Source organism: Podarcis tiliguerta (assembly GCF_965153285.1).
Source record: "Podarcis tiliguerta genome assembly, chromosome: 16".
In the NCBI taxonomy this organism is placed as follows: domain Eukaryota; kingdom Metazoa; phylum Chordata; class Lepidosauria; order Squamata; family Lacertidae; genus Podarcis; species Podarcis tiliguerta.
Genome location: NC_139549.1, coordinates 15125363 through 15148742, shown reverse-complemented (window position 1 = coordinate 15148742; position 23380 = coordinate 15125363). Strand labels below are relative to the sequence as shown.

General features: G+C 47.3%; 1 protein-coding gene across 3 annotated transcripts; it reads left to right on the top strand.

Annotated features, from left to right (window-relative positions):
• Window positions 1-537: 537 nt before the first annotated feature.
• CDC42EP2 (CDC42 effector protein 2) lies at window positions 538-16765 on the top strand. Of its 3 annotated transcripts, none has more exons than XM_083417122.1 (3): window positions 538-639; window positions 12200-12402; window positions 12582-16765. In XM_083417122.1, the coding sequence occupies exon 3, from the start codon at window positions 12594-12596 to the stop codon at window positions 13314-13316; it is 723 nt and encodes a 240-aa protein (XP_083273248.1). In that variant the 5' UTR covers window positions 538-639; window positions 12200-12402; window positions 12582-12593; the 3' UTR covers window positions 13317-16765. The 3 variants fall into 3 exon arrangements, with proteins under 3 accessions (XP_083273248.1, XP_083273247.1, XP_083273249.1); XM_083417123.1 differs by having other exon boundaries at window positions 575-639; window positions 12197-12402; XM_083417121.1 differs by having other exon boundaries at window positions 12200-16765.
• Window positions 16766-23380: the final 6615 nt, after the last annotated feature.

Below are 23380 nucleotides of genomic sequence, written 5' to 3'. Positions count from 1 at the left end.
TTTGACTACAGCTGAAGAAGGCAACTTAAAACCCCAGGAAAGCAGGAAAATAAATACCTCCTCTTGAATTTCCATGCTGCTGGTATTTCTACAGGACACACAGGAAGCTATATAGCTCAGGATTTTCCACTCTTTCTGGCTGCAGCTATCCAGGATCACAGAGACGGGTCTTTCCCATCACAGGCTGCTTGATAATTTTCTATATGAGATTCCTGAGATTGAATTTGGGTTTTTCTGCAACCCAAAAAGCCCCTGCCGTCAGCGCTGAACTATCGTCCTTTCCCCTGGAGGAAAGTCTGGGATTGTAAGTAGCCTTTCTTCGGCTGCAGTGAAAATCAGAGTTCCTCTGCACACGCTCAGGGGCTCTTGAGTCACAACAAGCCCAAGGGTTTCGCTTGCTTAAAACTGTTGCAATATGCAATTTAAAAAAGCAAAAAAGCAGAAAAGCGACGAGGGGAGGAGTCTGAGAGAAGGGCGGGGCTTGCGGCTCAGAGCAGCCGCCTTGGATTGGCTGGTGGCCTCGGGGAGGCGGGGCTTTGTGGTGGGTGGCAATTGCAGGGTAGTGGAGCTCGCTCTTTCTTTGCTCGTCAGTTGCCGCAGGAAAAGGAGCAGCCGGCGCCGCCCAGCTGCGAGCCCGGGGTGAGTAAACGGCTTCGCATTGGGAGAGGAGAACGAGGAAACTGCCTTCAAAAATACGGAGTGTTGAGGGTGGAAGGGAGACCTGGTTAAAAGCTGCGTCCCTGACCCGCAACATCTTTAGGGGGGCTCTGTATTTATTGTGGGGATCCAGATCATTGTGGGCTCTTGGGTAGGGATCCATCCCATTGACAACGCCCTGAAGAGATGCCGGGCTTCAGGGTTTGCCCAACTTATGCTGCTGGTGTTGTAGGGAGAGGGGGATTTGCAGTGTTTGGGGAAGGCACTCTGCACATGTTCAGAGGCTCAAGGGTTGCAGTTCCTACCTGGTAAAAATCTAACCGGGGGATCTCTCTTTTCCTTCTACCCGACTCTGTTCACCCCCGACCCTTCTTCCGCGTTGATCGTTCCACATTCTACAGCACAGACCCAGTCGCGAAGTATGAGCACCGTTTTTTAAAAGATATATACTGGGCGGGGTGGAAAGTTTTTTGGGGTGGGGTGCTGTTTTGGGTTAGCTGCTCCTGAGTCGTTAGAGGTGCCTTCAACTTCCCTGCTTCTTACCCCTTGGAGATGTCAAGAGTTGGCGGGTTTGAGATCATTCTAGATTAATTAGAACGGGATGTGTTTGTGTGTGTGTTTTGCGGCGGGCGCTGCGCGCAATGGTTAGGGAGCCACGCGGCGGGGCGGCCGCGGGGTACAGAGCTTGGCTCCGGGTTCTCCCAGCTTCCCCTCCGGGGATCCAACATTCAGCGTGTGCCATAATAACGAGAGTTTACTGGAAGGAGTGCGGAGAGCGGCTGGTGGGGTTTGCTTACTTCGTAGCCCCTCCCTGAGCAACCAGGGGTGGGGGTGCGAGGCAGAGAACTTCACTTCGCATCCGGCAACTTTTTGCCAACAACCTTTACCAGCCTCTGCTCCTGTGTCTATAGCCGCAGCAGCAGAAGCAACTGGATCTAAGGAGGGTCACAGAAAAAGGTCTGTAAAAAGGTCCACCAGTGATACAATCCTGTACATATCTATCCGGAAGGAAGACCCTTTGAGTCCAGTGGGCCTTATTTTTACGTGAGGACGACCCCAGTCTTATTTCTGACAGATGCTGCTCAGATCTCCCTGGTAATCCTGATAACAGGATGCAAATTCAACAGCCCTTTCCCGCTTTATTTATTTTTTGCTAGTTCTCTTTTAGCAGACGGGGAGGTTCTATTTAACAATCCTGACTCATAGCCTCTGATAACCCCCCCCCCAACCCGGAATTTATTGCCTCTTCCCCACACCCCAGCCATTTTGGGCAGTGGTCCCTGCCATTGCAACATCTTGTGGCCAGAGTTTCTCCTAAGTTAAACATGCTGTGCAAAGAAGTGTCTCATTCTCAATGTGCTGCCTGTCAAACTTTATTAGGTGACCCAAGATATATCTCTCCCCTCTTCCTGTTGTCTCTTTCTAAGCTACACAGCACTAAATTGAGGGTGGAGGCAGCCTGAGGGCCACATTTGGCCCTCGGTCTAATTTCATGCAGGTGGCAGTGGGGGGAAATTGGATGGATGGGATGGTAAAAGGGAGAGAGGAAAAGAGATGGTGGAAAAAGAGAGAATGGGCTATCCTTCCCATTTTTCTTGCTGCCAACTCCACCCTCATGTGCCCCTGTCAAGTTTTCTCCTTGCCCAGAACGTTGCCCTCATTAGAAAAAAAGTTTCTCTGCCTCTGTCAAAAATGCTTTAGTCCAACCTTTGTCAACTGTGTGCCCTCCAGATGTTTTTTACTGGTCCAAACCATCTGGGTGGCATCAGGCTGACAAAAGCTGCTTTAGCTGTTCCTTGTATCCCTAGTGTGCCAACCCCATTTTTTCATCTTGTTCACCCTTACCTGCACTTAGATGCTCATCCAGCTCATGTGAACAATTTCCCCTCCTCTTCTTCCTATCCTTGACTGCTTGCTTTCTTTTATTGTTTTTTTACAATAGTGTACTGTTTTTAATTTTGGGTTGTGTTCAGCTAAGGTCTTCCCAGAGAATCGAATGGGCCTAAGTTACTCATCCCCATTAACTTCAGTGGGTCTCCTCTGAGTAGGAATAGCATTGGATGCAGCCCATTGCCTTGTTTGCAAGTAGCCCAGGGGATATTTATTCTGGGAAGCAAATGAAGTAAGTAGAAGGCATAAGAACAGCTCAGGCTGGGCTTTGCTGGGTACGTTGGAAACCCTGGCACTTTGCGTTTTAGAAAGGAACACTTGATCATGTAATGACAGCTGTTTTGTTTTAACTGTGATAATTCTGGAATAATACAGGGGCAGAAGACAGATCTCTTTAAAAAAAAAAAAAGTGAAAAACAACAACCAGTCTCTCTCTCTCTCTTAAATATAAATTAAAAACTGGCCAGATGGCAAGCAGACATGTCTGTTCCCATCTATCTTGGCCCGGCTTTCCACACCTCTCTGTATTTAAGGAATGGAACCTGGCAGCTACATTTGTGTGTGTGTGTGTGTCTGTGTGTGAAATAAATCTTGGACCTTTTACAACAGGGGTGTGGTGGTCAGGAGGGCGTCTCTGAGCTTCCAGGCCTGGCAGAGTAACTATAAACTCTCGGGTTTAGAAGCTGGCGTCATTGTAGTGCTTTCTCTCTTTCTCTCTCCCCACCACCAGACCCCCCCCAGAGATTCATCTTCTGGGCTATATAAAGCCCTCTGCAAGTGTCCACCCTTCTTTCACCTCCCTCCCCAAGTTGCCCCCAATATATAGCCCTTTCCCTTGCTGCCCAGCTATTAAAGACCCATCCAAATTGAATGGCATTGATTTCACAGAACAGGTGAGCACACGTGAAACTTGCATCAGGGTCTTAGATTGGACAATACCTTGGCGGAGGGCGGGGAGCTGCTTTGTAACTTTAGAAACCCGCTCCCCTCTGCTGGAGCTATCTTTGGATGCTACTTGGGCTGTGGGAAGTCTGAAATGGATACAGAGGGGTCGGTGGGTAGGCTAACTGGGCACGGCACATAAATGACATAGTGCCGGGGGAGGGGGGCTGGATGGAAGCCTTCTCTTCGTAAGCGTTTTCAGTCGCTAGGCAAATGTCCGGGAACAATTCTCGTTGGTTTTGTGAGGTGTTAGCCCGCTCTCTTCATTCAGTGTTTTGCTCTGCCTGCATGCTTGCCAGGGGAAAATTCCCATGGGTTTCCATGCTTCTCTCCCTGTGCATATGTCTTTATGTACTCATATGGGAGTCCTCCTGTGCTTCGAATGGGGACAGTGGTAAAAGCAGGAAACATGGGTGGTTGGCATGTTTGGACCTGTGGGCACATTTGGAGGCAGTGCGCCCTGCTCTCCCCATCTCCTTACCTGCTGACAGACAAACACCCCCCACCCCCGTCACTTTCCCAAGGGAGCTGGATAAACATCAGATGTGGTAAAATGAAAACGGAGTCTCTAGAATTTTTACTTGGGATCTCCTAAAAAAAACAAAGTTTTTGCTGCACAGTAAAAATCACAGACCAGGTTGGTTTAAGGTGCTGGTCCTCATGAAACTTCAGGGTTGTTTTTTTCATGGGGGGAAGGAAAACAAATTGCAGGAGAACACACCTGTGCAAATGGAGGTGAGCTGTGATTTGATGGTGGTTTTTAACATTTGTGTTCTGCTTGCAAGTGTTCAGACTGCTTTAGCCACCCTCTGTTGTTCATCTCCCTAACACCTGGGTTCTTGGAGATGGACTGCATCTGAGTATGGAGGTTCTCTTTGATAATTCCTATTGGAATAGGTCACCCAATTCTCTTAGATGTCCAGTATCCTGTTTCTAACCCCTGGTTGGCCAAATGCCTCCAGGAAATCCATCTAAGCAGAGCATGGAGACAGTAGCCTTCTGCCGTTCATGTGTCCCTCATCCTCTGTTGGTCAGCAGTATAAAGCCTCTGACCATGTGGGGGTTTATTTAACTGTCATGAGTGCTAGCAAGCGGAAAGGCGGCTTGGATCAGAAAGATACAGTCTGCAGGGAAGGAGTTGAGCACATTTTGCTGCAGTTTCACAGCCTCCCAATATTGCTTTTCACAGACAGCAGCATCCAAGTGAAAATACCTGGGTGCCAGGATGGCGCCTGATGTCTTCACCATCATGCCTGGGGGTCCTTGGTTCTTGCCTGTTTTCACACACTAACAACACAACCTGTAAAATTCTACCCGTGATATTTTATCGGAGCGAATTTCAGAAATCAAAAAGTCGTATTAAAAAATATGACTTTTGAGCTGTCTGGTCCCAAAATGGCAACTAGACATTCCGTTTTGGTGGATGTAGCCTTAAACCCCGGTTTAAGGAGCCATGTATCTGAGTTTCTAACACTGATTCACAGGACCCTAAAGTTGAAGGAGGCCTCATACAGCCCATTCCGCTGCTTGAGGCAGGAAATCCAGGCGAAGGTCACCCCATGAGAGCATGGTCAAGCCTCTGCTGGAAGACATAGCACACAGAAAGTAGATATGGATTTCCTGGCAGATTTCTAGGCAGTTAGTGGTAGGACTAGGAAGCTACCATATTATTATTATTATTATTATTATTATTTATTTGTCAGTGGCTTTTTACCTTCAAAAAAACCTAATATAATTTTATTATTTATACCCTGCCCATCTGGCTGGGTTTCCCCAGCCACTCTAGGCAGTTTACAGCACATATAAAAACATAGTAAAGTGTCAAACATTAAAAACTTCCCGATACAGGGCTGCCTTTAGATGTCTTCTAGAAGCTGTGTAGTTCTTTATCTCCTTGACATCTGATGACATCTTGATACAGCAAATGAAAAAACTAAAACCAGAATTTTTAAAAAATACTGTATAATTAAAAATATCTAAAATGCTAATTCAATAACATAGTAATAAAGGATCAGTAATAAAGAGTATTCTGACCGCCCTTTACGAGTGCATTGTGCAACATTTCATTGGTGCAATGATAGTGGATTTATACAGGCCACATCATTCCACTGTTGTCTGCAAGGGCGCACTTTGAGCTATAGTGCAGCAAGGGGCTCATCCACACTGCCTCTCGTCCTGCTGTTTTCATCCTGGGGGAAAGTGCTCTTTAGTGCTCAGTCAGAGCAAACAGCAATTCGAGTTTGCTCTGGTTTAGCACTGAAGAGCAGGTTTTCCCTAAGGAGTGGGGCAGGGGGAAAACCATTCAGACCTATGACTAGAAAGGGTGGGTCAAGCATGAAACAGCTTGGACTTGTGCTTTCTAGTCATGGACCGAGCAGAAGTGTGGACCAGCCCCAAAGCGGGACAATGGGCCCCCTGTACCAATTTGCGGTACTAAAAGTTGCAGAATTTCAGCAGGAAGTTATGGGACATTCCCCCGTTGGAAAGCTGCTCTGCAACTTTGGCGGGTGCAAATTGTCCTGAAAGTGAAATCGCAGGTAACTTCCATCGTGAGCGCAAACAATCACTAATGCACAGTAAAAAGCAGAGCCCTGCCCCCAAAGTTCAACCAAAATCTCCTTTCTAACTTCAGTCCATTTTAAATCTAGTCCTGCTGCACCCTGGGGAAGAAGTCTTTGCCTTCTTTTTATATGGCAGCCTTTCTGGTCTTTGAAGAACGTCAGGCTGGCGTTTCTCCAGGCTAAAACAACCCTGTAGCAAGTGTCTGCCCATCTCATTCTTGTTCTTCCTCTGTGCAGCTGCTCTGACACCTCGAGGTGCATCTTCAAACTGCTCGAAAAGTGCTTTCATGATCACTTGCAAGGCTTTGTTGCTGCTGCTGTTGCCACCTGCTCTCGCTTCCTTTGTACTGCATTTATTCAGCACCATTAATTGGTGCACAGCTCACTGTAACATAAGCAGCAAAGGCCGGGTCCCTGCCCTGAGCTGTTTCCAATCCATAGGAGCTGACTCCTAGGGCTTGAGGTCCCTTCGCCCTCCCCATAAGTTGATGAGTGTTGCCATTAAAAAGGTGTCTGTGCACTGCGTCATGCGGTTGATTATGTAGCGTGCAGTTTACCTCCTCCCCCCATATTTTATTCAATCTGGCACCCCGTTCCAATATTATAATTTTTTGTAATAAATTTTTATTAGTTTTCAATTACAGTCCAATAGTAGCCTCATTATAACAATACAAATTTATACTACAATCATTAATACCAATCATTCAATTAGCGAATTATATAATTTAGTTAGAGTGAGGGCCCCCACATTCTAGATTTGATGGTTTTCTTTATTTCTGCATTCCAAAATCTTATTAGATTTCATTACATTCCGGTCATAATAATAATCCCTTATTCAACCACTGCAATATTAATAACTTCTATTTATGTCGACACATTAAATGATTTATAAAACTTCAAGTGAGGAACTCAAACTATATCCTTGTTCTTCTTGTGGGTGGCAATTATATTGTCCTTGGTATTTCTTCCTGTCCTTGCAAGATGTTGTGTCTTTCTTTCCCCTGATTGTTGCTGTTATCTGTTGTGCCTTGGCTGGAGGTGATACCCCATGGGCAATTTTAGATTGGCTGATATCACAATCTAAAATTCATTGATGGGGAGAGAACCAAAGGAGGGAAGGATGGGGGAGGCCAAAGGTTACAAGGGATGAAAGTGCATGTCCTTTTTGGTGAAAATGTGGAACGTTCATCCCAATCTGTTTGCAGGGTGGTTATATGGCGTGCGACCTGTTTCCTGAGCATTCGTTCAGATTTTGGGGGAGTTTAGATGACGTTTCATCAAGCAAGGGTTGATGCATTTTCTCTGCAAAAAGTTGGATTTCTGTGGCATGGGGATGGCCACTGTGTTGGTTGTGCAAGAGCTCCAAATCGACTTGTGCAACCTGAATTTGGCAGTATACAATTGAAAGCCACCTGGAAGCAGCATCCTTGGTGAGTGCAGTGCCCAAGTAGCTTGGAATGGGAAGCCACGACTGCACCACTGTCTTAATAGCGGTTCAGTGTCCCAGTCTTGTGCATGTCTAATCAGAAGTTAGTCTTTGGTCAGAGAACTGCAACTTGATAGCGATTCAGTTTGCACAGAGAACCTTAGGAAGCAGTGCCAGCTAAGCTGATTGCAAACCAGTGTGGCCTGGGGGTTAGAGTGTGTCTGAATAGGATTTGGAAGACCCAGGTTCAAATTGACCTGTCTCTTTCATCCTCACCTATGGTTGTTGCAAAGATAAGAGGCAGATAAGTTAGCCAGTACCCTGCCCTGATATCTTTGGAGACGAGGGTGGGATATAGGTGTACTCGGTGCTTGGGATGAACTAGTTTGGTCTAACGAAGTTTGCTGTTGTTTTTTTTAAAATCTCTGAAATACACCTGAAAGTTCCCACAATTGCCAGGTGAACTAAGCATGAATTAAGTTCTTCTTTTTGCAGTAGAACTTGGGGCAATTTCTAGTTCAAGCTCATTCTCTTATTGTGTTTTTTCAGGTTTTAGTCTCTTCAGCCTTTAAGCTGAAAGGGCATAACTGCTAGCAATAAATAAATAAATAAAATAAGTGAAACGATTCACATTTCCGCTACACAGACGTTTCCTTAGTCCTTTTTGCACTTTAGCTCAGCAACTTGTAGCATTATGAATGCCATGGAGAAAATTGCCGAGGATGATTGGGACGAACTTGAATTGAACTGTAAACCTGAAATGGTCCGTTTTCTAAAGGGACAAATGTGAACTGGAATTTGTTCCTTGTCTCATGGTCTCTGCCCTAGACAACATGGGCAAAGATCAAGGAAATTGGAAGCCCAACAGCATTGGGAGAGCCACAGGTTCCTTATCTCTGGTTTAAAGAATTGGTTGGCGGTTTGTGGTTGCTCTTGAGAGGAGCCAGAGTTGCTCCTTTGAGAAATGTGACTTACCTGGACTTACACAGCCACCTAGTGGAATCTTGGAAGAACGTGGGGTCGGTTGCACAGGCAGAGAACCCTTTAGAAATGTCTTGCAAATTCCCCATACACTCTTTTTGTGGGTTTGCAAAATTTAAATCGAGTGGGGGGCGGGAGGGGGGGGGCAGGATAAATGGGAAACCTTGTTAGTCCCTGGATAGCAATGGTCTATTGTTGTTCTGCCCTGTCTGAAGCCGGCTTGCTCCTCTGCCAGAACTGCCTCAGTTTCCATCCAGTCAATTAGTTTGATGTGGAGGTGTTTGGCATACAATTTGCTGGGGATAGGAAGGAGGCTAATGGGTCTATAGCTTGCTGGGTCTGCCATAGGACCCTTTTTATAGATTGGGATGATTACTGCCACTGTCCAGCAACCAGAGATTATGCCTGTTGAATCGATGTATGTAAATATTGACGCCATTATAGGAGCCCACCAACTGGTATTGTTCTTCATGAGCTCTGCTGGAATGTAGTCTATGCCCGGGGCTTTGTTGTTTTTCAGTTGGGCAATTTTTGGCTTTTTAAAGGTGGATGTTCACATCCTCTGCCTGACCTAGGCCCCATCTGCACTATACATTTAAGGATGAATCATGGCGTCCCCCCCAAAAAAACCAGCCAGGACTTTCCCCTCAGAGAATCCTGGGAGTTGCAGTTTGTCAAGGGAGCTGCCGTATGAGGCCCGCTATTCCCCTCACAGAGCTACAATTCCTAGAGTGGTTTAACAATTAATCCCTCTTCACAGGGGACTCTGGGAATTATAGCTCTGTGTGGAGAGTCTCCTACCAACTTTCGGCATCTTCAAGAAACTACAGTTCCCAAGGTTCTTTTGCAGAAGCCATGGCTGTTTCAAGTGGTATCGTACACTTTAAATCTATGATGCAGATGAAGCCCTAGGTATGTAGAAAATCGCTTGATACCAAGCCCTGCACTGGCCTTTCCCAACCTGGTGCTCCTCAGATAATGTTGGTCTACATCTCCCATCATTCTTGACAGTCGCTGATTGGGGCTGGTAGGCCTTGTAGTCCAAAGCGCCCAGTGGGCTTCTGGTTGGAGAAGCCTGGTCCATGCCAACTGCCAGCAGCTCTCCTGGATTTGAGTCGGGACTGCTCCTGCCAACCTAGCAGTTCGAAAGCACGTCAAAGTGCAATTAGATAAATAGGTACCGCTCTGGCGGGAAGGTAAATGGCGTTTCCGTGCGCTGCTCTGGTTCGCCAGAAGCGGCTTCGTCATGCTGGCCACATGACCCGGAAGCTGTACGCCGGCTCCCTCGGCCAATAAAGCGAGATCAGCACCGCAACCCCAGAGTCGACCACGATTGGACCTAATAGTCAGGGGTCCCTTTACCTTTACCTTACCTGGAGATACCAGGAATTGAACCCGATACCTTCTGCCTGCAAAGCAGGTGCTCTAACCAATGAACTCTGATCCGTCTAACCTCTTTGGAGGAAGTCTGGAGGAAAACCTCAAATCTGCCGCTGCTGTTGCTTCAAGTTGTGCTGCTTTTTCTGGGTTGGTGACCTCGGCGGAGGTGCTTTTGAGCCCAGAGACATGGCTGTTTGTGTGTGGCATTTGGCGGGGCAAGAGAACAAGTGGCGATTGTCCAAAGCAGCGCATCGGAGCTGTGGGCCCAGCTTCTTTCAGCCGCTGGCGTATTGTTCTCTGTTGTGTACCCTCCGCTTGCAAAGAGAGAGAGAGAGAAAGCTGCCTGGATTGCTTTTCTGCGGTTGTTGCAAATGAGGCCCGTTTCCCCTTTTAAATCCTTCCCTTCCTGGCTCGTCCGTTAAACAGTTGCTCGTGATAACCTGCTCTGTCAGCAGTGCGCCGAGCCAATGCTCTTGAGGCTTTGGTGTGCACCAGCGCCCTGCCAGGCGCTCAGACAAAAGGCCGCTTTATCCATCAGCCCACCCCTGACAGAGCAGCCACCTGTTTCGAGTCGGCCGCAGAATGCTCTCGCTTGTTCAGACCCGGCCAGGCCACATGGACTGGGGTGTCCTTGCTTTTTAATGCCTCAGGGAGCAGAGCTCCTGCCAAATGGCGCTGCGATCAGCCGTTTTAGTAGTTATTTATTTCAAAAACAGGTACAGTGGTACCTCAGGTTACATACGCTTCAGGTTACAGACTCCACTAACCCAGAAATAGTGCTTCAGGTTAAGAACTTTGCTTCAGGATGAGAACAGAAATCGTGCTTCAGCATCGCGGCGGCAGCAGGAGGTTAGTTAAAGTGGTGCTTCAGGTTAAGAACAGTTTCAGGTTAAGAACGGACCTCCGGAACGAATTAAGTACTTAACCCGAGGTACCACTGTATGCTGCTTAATTGCCACCTCTGCCTCTAAGTGGTGCTCGAAAAACTGAACAAACACAGTGAAGAGAAAATCTGTTTTAAAATGAGCAGCAAAAGTATTGCTCTGAATATCAGTTACTGGGAATTCAAAACTGGGAGAGTGCTGTTGGCCCTCAGGTCCTGTGTAGTGGGGCTCTCAATGGGCAGCTGGCTGGCCACTGTAAGAATGGGATGATGGACCCCCTTCCACAAACATCTAAAAGGGGTATAATGTGTTAATCAGGCAAAGGCCTGGTGCCTAATGGTGTATATTGTTGTTGTTGTTGGCCTTTGGTCTGATCCAGCAGACAGGCTCTTCATGGGGACATTGCTGCTCCTTTTCCTCACTCTATGCCTGGGGAGGGGGTCAGATGAATAGGAAGTGTCTCCTGCCTGGTCACTCCAGCCCTTACTGAAGGCATTCTGGGAGGGAGAGGGAGATGACTTGGACGGGCCCAAGGCAGCAAGAAGTACCGTATTTTTTGCTCTATAAGACTCACTTTTTCCCTCCTGAAAAGTAAGGGGAAATGTGTGTGCATCTTATGGAGCAAATGCAGGCTGCGCAGCTATCGTAGAAGCCAGAACAGCAAGAGGGATTGCTGCTTTCACTGCGCAGCGATCCCTCTTGCTGTTCTGGCTTCTGAGATTCAGAATATTTTTTTTCTTGTTTTCCTCCTCCAAAAACTAGGTGCGTCTTGTGGTCTGGTGCGTCTTATAGAGCGAAAAATACGGTACTTCCAATCCCAAACAACACAGGTTTCAGATTTGGCCCTTATGAGGTGAGCAAAGAGAGCTCTTAGTTCAGGGACGAGGAACCACAGGCCTAGAGAATGGATGTGGCCCTCCAAGCCTCCCTATGTGGTCCTCGGGACTCTCCCCCGGCCATGCTCCTCACCAGCCGTGTTTTTGCTTGGGCTGAGTGTAGTCTGATAATGCTTGCCTGGAGGGAGGATAGAGAGGGGTTGAGTGTAGAATATGTGGGGGGAACCTTCAGCCCTACAGAAACTCCTAAACTACAACTCCCATCATCCTTGGCCATTGGCCATGCTTGCGATGGCTGATGGGAATAGCAGCTCAGCAATACCTGGAGGGCCAAAGATTCCCAACACCTGGTGTAGAAACTAGCCTGCTGCACAAAGGTAAAATGTGTGCTCATTGCTCCGCCCACTTTTGCTTCTGGCCCCGCCCACCACAGAAATAGGGTTCTCAGAAGGGAATGTGGTCCTCTGGGTGAATAGGATTCCCCATCAGGGATTGAACCTAGGACCTTCTGCATGCAAAGCAGATGCTCTACCCTTGAGATGTAGTCCATCCCTCTATGGTTGGGCTTAAATTACAACTGGACGATTGTTAAAACAGAATTCTTAACTTAATTTCAATCACTCTTTTCTTCTTCCTTAGCAGAACTGCACACAGATTCTGGTTATGAAGGAAGGAATTTATCCAGCCTGAGGTGGCTCTGGGGTTTCCCTCTTGTATTGACTTCTTGAAGTTCTGCTGGAATCTCCCGTGGCTTGGCCTCTGCGTTGGAGAACTTCTCAGGTGCACAGCTGCCGGGGAATCCTTCGTTAGATCACGTCCTACCAGCAGAATCAACTTACCTCTAGGTAATTTGTTAGTGGCTCATGCCCAACTGAAAGCCGATCCCGTTGTGGCTGATAACCTCCTGTCTTGCAAGGACTCTTCACCTTTTAACCGGCCTGGTTTTGACTTGATGATGATTGTTTTGAATCTGAAGCGCCAGCACTGAACGGCCCTTCTTCTTCCCCCCTCCCCTCCTTTACAGCAGTCGAGAAAGATGTCCACCACCAAAGTGCCCATCTACCTGAAAAGAGGAAGCAGGAGGGGCAAGAAGGAGAAACTGCGAGATATCCTCTCTTCAGACATGATCAGCCCACCGCTAGGGGACTTCCGGCACACGATTCATATCGGCAGCGGTGGGGAGAACGACATGTTTGGTGACATCTCATTTCTCCAAGGGAAGTTCCACCTCCTGCCCAGGACAGAGGGCAACGTGAGTCCAGGGGGCACCAGCCAGTACATGGTGCCCTTCGAGTTCTCGAGGACCGCTACCATCTCCGGTTATGAGCCGCCGCCTTTGGACATCCCCTCCCCACTCCTCAAAAACGCCATCTCCCTGCCGGTCATCGGTGGCTTGCAGGCGCTGACCTTGCCTTCTGCTCAAGCCCCGCCCAAACCGCCGCGCCTGCACCTCGACGACAAAGCCCAAGCCGCTCCCCAGACGAATGACCTTTCGCTGAGTCCTCCCTGCACTGTGTCTGCTAGGACTTCGGAACCCCTTGGCACCGCCAACGGCAAGTGCCCGGCCTCTGTGAATGGGTTCTCAGGGGAAGAAAACAAAGACAAGGCTTTCATGTCCCACGCAGGCTCCCTGCTCTCCCTTCACGTGGACTTGGGGCCGTCCATTTTGGATGACGTCCTGCAGGTGATGGAGAAGCACCAAACGGCAGATGTGGGTGCTCCATTGCAGGATTCCGGCAGACAGGAAATCCTGACGTAATGAGAAAGGCGGCCGGCGGAGGGGGACCTGTGACTTTGAAAGCGCAGCCTTTTTGTACATAAGAGAGTGTTTTGCTGTTAAATTGGGTGACTGGGGGTGCGTGTGCAGGCATGGATGTCTGTGCACACCTGTGTGAGATCCTTTGGTGCAGCTTCACTAGTAATATAATTCCTCCCAGCTTTCAAAGAGCATCTTGCAGAATGCAGGCTTTCCTCCTTACAATGCAGCACTCCGTTTCGACAAAAGCTGAGATGGGTCCCTGTCTTGTGTGCTCTTGGCAGGCTCTACACACATAAAAACACACCCTTCTACTGAAACCTGTATTGGAAGCAAAGCAATAAATTAATAAGCATCTGTTAAGTTACCCTCGTGAAGAAATGTTATGGGTGTGGATCCTGAAAAGCTGATGGTTAATTGATGGTTGGGGAAGAAAACCTCAACAGTGAAGAGGTGTGTGTTGTTGTACATTCTTTGTAGCGGGAGTGGCGGGGACGATGTTGCGCTGCTCATTGATGGGAAGGGCGGCACGGCGCTCTGAGCAGTTGTCAGAGATTGTCCCGTGCTGGAGGGAGGAGGAAGCCGTGTTTCTAGCCTTGGAATGCAAACGAGTCAGGATGTCTCATTTAAGTTCTTAAGCTGGTAATATGGTCATGCTAATGAATAGGGAGGCATTCCTGTGCTGGAATTTCATGGGAAAAGATTCTGAGTCATACAGGTTGGCTGTGGCTGGCGCAGTTTAGGGAGCTGCCTTATAACACATCACACTGTTTATTTATCTAGATCAGGATCATCTGCTCTGACTGATGGCAGGGTCCTAAGCAGAGAAGGTGCCTTTCCCATCACTTGCTACCTGATCCTTTTAACTAGAAACACCAAGATCTGAACCTTAGTCCATAGTTAATACTATTTCCATTTCCCCTGTGTGTGTTTCTCCTTCTCTGATGGAAGAAAGATGGGATGTTAAATTGGTTTATTTACCGGCCAACACTCCTCATTGGTGACCTAGCAGCCAATAGCATAGAGAGGACTGTGGTTTAGCTGTGGAGCACCTGTTTTGCATGCAGAAGTCCCAGGTTCAACACCTGGCATCTCCAGGTAGGCATGGGAAGGACCTCTGTTTGAAACTGCCCATCAGTGAGCTAGTTAAACCCATGTTTTGATTTAGGAGAAGACAGCTCCCTGTGTCCCTTTTGGAATCCACTCTTTATTCAGAACCATGAGGACTGGAATCTTACTTTCTTTTTAGCAGAAGAGCTGCAGGTCAGTGGCAGAGCACATACTCTGCAAGCAAAAGATCCTTGGTTCAATCAATCCCTGGCATCTCTGGGTAGCACAGGAGAGAGACCATTGCCTGAATTTCAAGAAAGTTACTGCTTGTCAATGTGGATAATAGTGAGATGGACCAATGGTATAAGGCAGCTTCCTGAATTCCTGTTACAGTATATGGTTATATTGTTCAGAAGAGAGGGTTGCTCTCGTGGCTGCAGCTCTCCTCTTTTGGCCGTTCCTGTGCTTGGTTTTTCCTGCACCATCCTGGCCGCATCTGTAGTCGGCTGTCCAGCATAACAGACAAAGCCCCATTTCAGCATCTTCAGGGGAAGAATAAATAGAGGCTTGTTAAACTAACAAACCGTGGCCTGGCATTGTCCCCAGGCAACTGGCTGTTTGGCAGCCGTTTCTCATCCGGCCCATCTGTCGCTGCAAAGGCCGCTTCGCAAGGGGACCCCATCAGGATGCTAGGATGCTGTCAGTCCCACGGCACATGACGAAAGGTGACTCTCGAATAGGGGCAGGCTTCGCCAAGAAAGCCATTTTCAGCGTCCCAAGCGACTTTTGGGCAGAGACGGCTGCTGCAGCTTCTTTGGAGCATCTTTGGCCTTAAGCCAAGTTTAAAAATCTCTCCTTGATAGCATGGCTTCCTCGAGGACTGACTCCTTGCCAGATGTGTACTGGGTTTGTTCCAAGAATTGGATACTCCAATCTGTGGTGTTTCACTGTGGGTTCTCCAAAATTCACTAGAAAGCTATGTTGGATTTAGACAAATTCAAAAGGGGCCCTGAATTCGAATATTGCAAATCTTTATTTTTATGTCCCCCCCAAGCTATTTATGATACAGCACCAGCAACTTATATCAGGGAGGGGTGGGGAGCCTTGGGCCCAGGGGCCAAATGTGGCCCTCAGAGTTCTCTGTCTGGCCCTCAGGGCCTTCCCAGGACTGGTGCTGCTTCGCACATTTCCTCTGTTTTTGCTTGACTGAAGTGTGTCTTCGAACACTGTTGATGCTTCCTGCTTGCCTAGCCAGAGAACGTGGTGTAGAAACTGCAAAGGTAACATTTCAATTAGTTGCTCTGGCCACTTTTGCTTCTGGCCCTGCACACCTCACGCACGTGGCCCCTGGAAGGCTGCCCAGAAGGGAATTTGGCCCTCAGGCTGAAATAAGTTTCCCCATCTGTGCTGTGTATGAACTGTTAAAAAGAAGGAAGCAGGTGGATGTTGGTGGTGGGGAGACAAACAGCATGAAAGGAGGAGTGAATCCTAGAACTGTAGAGTTGGAAGGGACCACAAGGGTCATCCAGACCAACCCCTTGCAATCTTTCACCCAATGTGGAGCTTGAAACCATGACCCTGATTTTACCGATGACAACTGAGCTATCCACAGGGGAGAGGCAAGGCTGATGGGCAAGCACATGTGTGCTTAGTGGCTACTTTCCAATGAATATTGGAGGATTCAGGACAGACAAAAGATGTTACTTCTTTATGCAGTGCATAGTTAAACTATGGAACTCACTCCCACAGGAGACAGTGATGGTGACCATCACGAGTAACTTAGGAGGACTGGACCAATTCATCATGAGATCAATGGCTTCTAGCCACAATGGCTGTGTTCCGCCTCCACTGTTAGAGGCAGTGTGCTTCTGAATTTCTAGTTGTCGGGAATTGGGCAAAAGATTCTTGCATAGCAGGTGGTTGGACTAGATGACCCCTGTGGTCCCTTCCAACTCTACAATTCTATGAATCACAGGTAGGGAGAGTGCTACTGCACTCGGGTCCTGTTTGGCAGCTTCCCACCAGTATCTGGCTGGCTTCTGTGAGAGCAGGATGCTGGACTAGACGGGCCTTTGGACTGATCTATAAGGCTGCTCTTATGCTTTAGGATGTGCTATGGGAGATCCAGGTTGGGTTTTTTTGTTTTTTTGGGGTTTTTTTGAGTTTTACAGTGGGAGGGAGAAACCCTTGGGAAGCACAATTCTGGGGTTTGGGGAGCTTCCATTTCCCATTGCAAATGGCTCTCTTGAAGTAGCTCTTTGCAGCTTTAATGAAAAAGCATAGGTACCAATATGTGGGAGAAAATCGCCACAGGGATGAGAGTTAACGCCTCCTCTGCCATCACTGCAGTCCTGATCATATTTGGGCTCCCCTGCAACAGGTATTAAACTTATTTAAAAATAGCATGAAAGCCCATTGTGGATTATTTGACTCTCTCTCTCTCTCTCTCTCTCTCTCTCTCTCTCTCTGTGTGTGTGTGTGTGTGTGTGTGTGTGTTGAGGGGGTGGGGTTCACAGAAAAATTGGGCTTTGAAGAAGTGAAGTAATGTGTATGCCTTGGTGGTGATGGAAACATTGCAAACATGGCTTGTTTGCCAAATATAACCCAAGTGTAGTGTTTTGTTTTCTACCCTGAAAGCAGAACATTCTCTAACTGGGGAGACTGGAGACAGCAGTTCTTTGCAGCTTTGATTCTATTCATTATATCCACACCCCTCTCTCCAGCTCCCAGAGTGAAGCCCCCACCTTTTCTCTTTTTCTTTTTGCAAAATTACTGCCTCTCACGCTTTCCGATTCCCTTTTTGCAAGCTTTTTGTTTGCCACCCCCCCCCCCAAACGGCCTGCAAGCCGATTGTTCGCGAGAACAAATGGGAGGTAAATTTCTGGAACCAGCAAGACTGCCTTGTGTGCAAAAGCCAGCCTGTTACAACCAGGCAGCATCTGTTGCTTTCTCCCTCTTTCCCTTTCCGTAACCCTTCTATGGTCTCCGTGGCCATGGAGATGGCAAAGCAGTCATGACGGACCAGTGCCTCGTTGCCATGGGTTCCCCCCTCACCACAGTCAAGCGCACAAATGGATTTGAACCCGAGGTGAACCCCGGACCTGCCATTCTCCTCGCCTCCTCCAGTTTCTCAGTATATTATCTGAATGCAGTAAATTGAGGGTTTTTGCAGTAGCAGGAGAGTGGGCACAGACAGGGGACTCTTTAGCACTGATGATGAAGGAATATGGCAGAGAAATTTGGTTCATTTTGCTTTTGATGGTCGATCTACCTAACTTGGTCAGAAATGAAGCCATCCTTCAAAATTTGCACAGTTCTGAATTTTGCAATGCGATTCTTCAGCCCCAGTAACGTGTGCACAAATGCATATCCTAAAGTGTGCACATAAATGCATATCTCAGTGAAAACGGCATAATAATGTATTGTGCGTGGGGAAATTGCTTTGCAAAAATGTGTTTATTGCTCAAAATTGCAAACAAAAATTCATGTAAGCAGAAATTTGTGCAACAGTGCTGATGAAATTTCATGACGACTTGGGGGGGGGGGAATCGCAAATGGATGTGGAGAACTAAAGTTAAGGTTGGAAAAATGAGAAACAAATGCAACTGAAATTGGTAGGTTTGCCCATCCCTAATGGTGAATGAAGTTTCTTGAAAGGCCCCTTTTGTCTCTAATATCCTGAAGAGCGAGGGACGCGGGTGGCGCTGTGGGTAAAACCTCAGCGCCTAGGACTTGCCGATCACATGGTCGGCGGTTCGAATCCCCGCGGCAGGGTGCGCTCCCGTCGTTTGGTCCCAGTGCCTGCCAACCTAGCAGTTCGAAAGCACCCCCGGGTGCAAGTAGATAAATAGGGACCGCTTACCAGCGGGAAGGTAAACGGCGTTCCGTGTGCTGCGCTGGTTCGCCAGATGCAGCTTGTCACGCTGGCCACATGACCTGGAAGTGTCTTCGGACAGTGCTGGCTCCTGGCCTATAGAGTGAGATGAGTGCACAACCCTAGAGTCTGTCAAGACTAGCCTGTACGGGCAGGGGTACCTTTACCTTATCCTGAAGAGCAACTAGGGCAGCCAAAAACTGGATTGCAATGGACCAATTGTTCAACCTAGTCTAAAACAACAGCTTGTGTTCATCTTCTACCACTTCTCTAGTAGATCAGTGGATCACTGTGGCAGAACACCTACCTTGCATGCAGAAGGCCCCAACTTCAATCCCAGGAATAAGACCATTAGAAAAGCCCAGCTGGTCCAAGCCAACAGTCCATGTGGTCCAGCATCTTGCTCTCACAGCTGTCAGCCAGATGCTTGTTAAGCATCCTGATTTAAGCAAGAATCAGGTAGACAAGGCAGTACAGTAGGTGGGAATGTGGTCCTCCAGATATCTCTATCCAGACCTCAGGACTATCCAAGCCACACACCCCTCACCAGCTCTAACCTGCCTGGGATAGAAACGTAAGAGTTGGAAGGGACCCTGAGGATCTCCTAAGTCCAACCCCCTGCAATGCAGGAATATGCAGCTGTCCCATACAGGGATCAAACCTAGAACCCTGGCATTAACAGCATCACACTCTAACCAACTGCGCTATCCAGGCTGACATGTTCTTGAAGTGTGCTGATATCTCTTGCTTGCCTGCATGGGTTGGAGGCGGGGCATGTCAGGCCACACCCACCACTGGCACATGAGCTGAAAACCATCTCTCCACCTCACACAATACAGGGCTAGGTGGACAAATCATTTGCCCTAATCTAAGGCAGAGGCAAAGTAGAGACATCACCTTGCCAACAAAGGTCTGTGTAGTAAAAGCTATGGTTTTCCCAGTAGTGATGTATGGAAGTGAGAGCTGGACCATAAAGAAGCCTGATCACCGAAGAATTGATGCTTTTGAATTATGGTGCTGGAGGAGACTCTTGAGAGTCCCATGGACTGCAAGAAGATCAAACCTCTCCATTCTGAAGGAAATCAGCCCTGAGTGCTCACTGGAAGGACAGATCGTGAAGCTGAGGCTCTAATACTTTGGCCACCACATGAGAAGAGAAGACTCACTGGAAAACACCCTGATGTTGGGAAAGATGGAGGGCACAAGGAGAAGGGGACGACAGAGGACGAGATGGTTGGACAGTGTTTTTGAAGCTACAAACATGAGTTTGACCAAACTGCGGGAGGCAGTGGAAGACAGAAGTGCCTGGCGTGCTCTGGTCCAGGGGGTCACGAAGAGTCGGACACGACTAAACGACTAAACAACAACAACAAGGCAGAGGCAAATGGGGGTGGAGCAAATGTACCTATTTTACCTCTCGTATGGTAGGCTAGTTTTTACATGCCCCTCACTATCTTCCATACAGACAGGGGTGCCAACTTGGAAAACAATATTGGGTGGCAGGTAAGCCCCGCCCCACACAATCGATCACTTGATGTGGTGCACACACACTATTTGAATGGCAATGCCCATTAATTTTGCCCCCCCGGCCCCCTGAAATACTTTATTTTGGGGGTGCAAAGGGACCTCATCCCCCTAGGAGATTTCTCCTATGCATACAGGCAAGCCTGGGGCACCACATCCAGCTCCCACGCCTTAGGTTCCCCACCCTTGCTCTTCAACACTGCACCCAAGGGTGCCCCCAAGTCATTTGCAATATGCAAAGTGTTCCCCTCCCCAGACACATATATGTGTATATGGTCCCATCTGGGAAAGGGAAAGTCCTTGTGGAAAGGGTTCTGCTACAAGATGGAAAGACTTGGGTTGAAGCCGTCCTCCTGAGCCTTTCAGTACTAGAAGAATCTCCTTTGGAAGAAGTCTAGTTTGCAAGTGACTCTTCTTTCCTTTGCATCTTCTCACCCTCTTCCTTCCTCTTTCCCCATTGTCCAGGGGCAGGAGTGACTCATTGGCAGAGTTGTGGACCAGGCCCTTGTCCCGGGTTCAGATGTTCTCCCAGCAGCTTGCTAGGGCTTCCTTTGTTTGGTTCTGACTCCTTGACAACCCCATGGCCCTGTCTCAGAGCCCCTCCCTTCCGGCCCTTACTCCTCTCTCTCTCTGCATTCCCTTGCAAAATCAGCAGTGTCTGCCTGCGGTGTCCTTAAACTTTCTCAAAATGCAAAAGCACGATTTCCAACCCTCCAAGCTGTTGCGAAAGAAGGAACTGTGTCCATACACACACAATGGGGGTGGTGGCGAGAGACATTGCTTCATGGGGTGGAGCAAGGGTCAGCAGCAACGGGTGAGTTGTGGGGGACGACAGAAAGTTGGAAGGGAGGTCATCCAGTCCAGGGCCGTGGAAACTTTTACAGCCCATGGGGTTGGAACAACTAATACGTTTTCTCCTGGGTCAGAATCAGGGATGATGGGAGTTGGAGTCTGACCACATCTGGAGGGACAGAAATCAGGTTCCCCATTCCTATTCTAGGCCATATCCTGAGATGTCACTCCTTTTCCTTAAGACCCTGATGCTAAAATCCTGAAACTTCAGATTAAGCTGTGGGACCTGTCAAGCCTCTCTTGGGATCACTTGGAAGCGATGTGACTTTATCCAGTAAGCTCCAGAGCAGCATTCGCCAGCCCGGCTCCCTCCTGATGTTGTTGGACTACAACTCCCATCAGCTGGGGTCTAGTCCCTTTTGAATCTTCTCCCTCGCATTTTGACCCGCTAAAGTTTTGCAAGAATTATTGCTGGAAAGGGGCAGTTACAAGGAGAGTTCCACAGCCGAGATGTCCCAGCTGCATCTGTTTCATCACTGGCAACTTCCTTCATTTCTTCACTCATCTCTAGATGTTTGTTTTTCTACAGCTTGATCCCAGATGTGTCTGCTCAAGACGAAAGTGCCAGACCACTGTGCCTATCAAGACCTTTTACTTGCTGGCAACTGGGCTCATGTGCATTAATTGAAAATGCATATTGGAAGCATATGGGGGAAGTTTTCTTTTTCAGTCTTGAGGGCTGCATTTCTTTCCGGGTAACTTCCTGGCAGCCACATGCTGGCAAAAGAGGGCAGAGCAATGAATGTTAACGTCCACCTTAGTGCAGTAGGCTAGTTTCTACACCCACACACCCCTCTCTGTCCTCTATCCAGTCAAGCAAGAAGCATTATCAGAGTCCAAGGGCTCATTCCAGCCATCAAAAACAATAAATAAGGGTGTTGGGCAGGGCCCAACTCTGGGGAGAGTTTTGAGAACCAGATATAGAGACCTGGACAGTCACATTTGGCCCCCAGGCCTGAGATTCCCCACCCATATAGATAAATTAATAGTAGATTTGGCAGCAATGGTTGATCCTAATAGCTGAATGCAACTTCCAGTTCAGAACCAGTCTACCTCCAAATTTGAACTGGAGACAAGGGGCTGGGACTAAACTAGATGAAGCTTTCCTAGCAGGGCTCTTAAGTTATTTGCAGTGACAACGGCTTGATTATGTCTAAAGGAAGTTTATAAGAAAAACAAAGCAGAATGTCAGAGGAGGGGGGAATGTTGATTTCTCATTCTTTTCCTATGAAATATGCCAAGAAAGTGTCTACATGCAGCTGGCCAGCAGAAAGCCCATGGCACGAAATATATCCCTACTGGAGGAATCCACTCGTACCAAAAGAATGTTGTTTTTACCCAACAGACATGTCTCAGGAAACATTAAGTGCTAGATTATGCACTTTGTTTCCTTTCTGAATTATGCACTGATTATGCACTGATTATGCACTTTGTTTCCTTTCCTTTAGTTAGCAGATAAACAATATTATTTATTAATTTATTATTATTATTATTATTATTATTATTATTATTAGTTGCTTGTTACATTAAAGGGATTGTATCCTTTTGAAATTAAGGGGCATGACTAACTGAAATCCCTTGATTGCCGTGGATCTACTCCAAGTATGACTAACATTGAATACAACCCAAGATCTCTCGGAGACTTGCAACATATTTAACAGCAGAAGTATACGTAAAAATGCATCATAATAAAATCACATTTACACAAAAACACATGTCGTTCATAAAAACTGCAACCCTCAATAACAGCAACAAAAAGCGTCTGTTTTCATCCTAGTCATTCCAAAGCCTGGGAAAAGGGTAAACATTCCAAAATATCAAGACAACTTACAGCTATCTAAAATACATTCATTAAAATCAATGCAGTAAAATGGGGGGTAGCCGACATGGTGCTCCCAAATATTGATGGACAACAGCTCCCACCATCCCTGACCACCATCCATGGTTGCTGGGGTTCTGGGAGGTGTAGTCCAAAAATATATGGAGGGCACCATGTTGGCTATCCCTGAAGTAAACTAATAATGCAACTAAACATGCAACAATGGGTACTAATAGGCCTCAAAGGCCTTCATGACTAAAAAAGTTTTCAGCAAGCGGAGGAAGCACATCACCATTGGCACTTGCCTGTTTTCAGTGAGGTGATTCCATAGCATGGGTGCCATCACCAAAAAGACCCTTCCCTCTAGTTTCTGCAAAGAAGGCTTCTGCAAGCTGTGGTAGGATTGCCTCACATATTGCAATGTTGCAGGCACATTCAAAGCCCCCAGTTTCCTCTAAAAAATATGGGAACCATAGTTTCCCCTTCATAGAACCACACTTCCCAGTCCCTTAGCAGCTTCAAGTTCATGGGGTCCTTTGTAATAAGCCCTGTATTGTGTGGATGTGAACTTGAGCTTGATCCAACCCATTTTTTTTGCTGTTTTGTTACGTATTTATGATGTTGTAGGGGACTGTTTTGCAGACTGAAATATTATTAAATAAATACCTTATTAATAAAGGAATCCTGGTCAACATGTCTCTCTCTCTTTTAAAATATTATTAACAAGTGTTAATGCATCAACACATAATTTTAACAAATTGACCCTTATGCCAAGGTGGGATTTATTGTTTTCGTTTGTTGCTATGTTATGCATTTATGAGTTTATATATTTTAAATACAGTATATCACGCTGTAATCCTCTGATGAAAGGCCGTAAAGAAATTTGATAAATATGATATGAACAAATCATTAAATATAATTGTACAGATTAATATTTGGCCCAAGACA

Excerpts from the sequence above, each read along its gene's own strand:
- CDC42EP2 (XM_083417122.1), top strand. The coding sequence starts at position 12,594 with ATGTCCACCACCAAAGTGCCCATCTACCTGAAAAGAGGAAGCAGGAGG.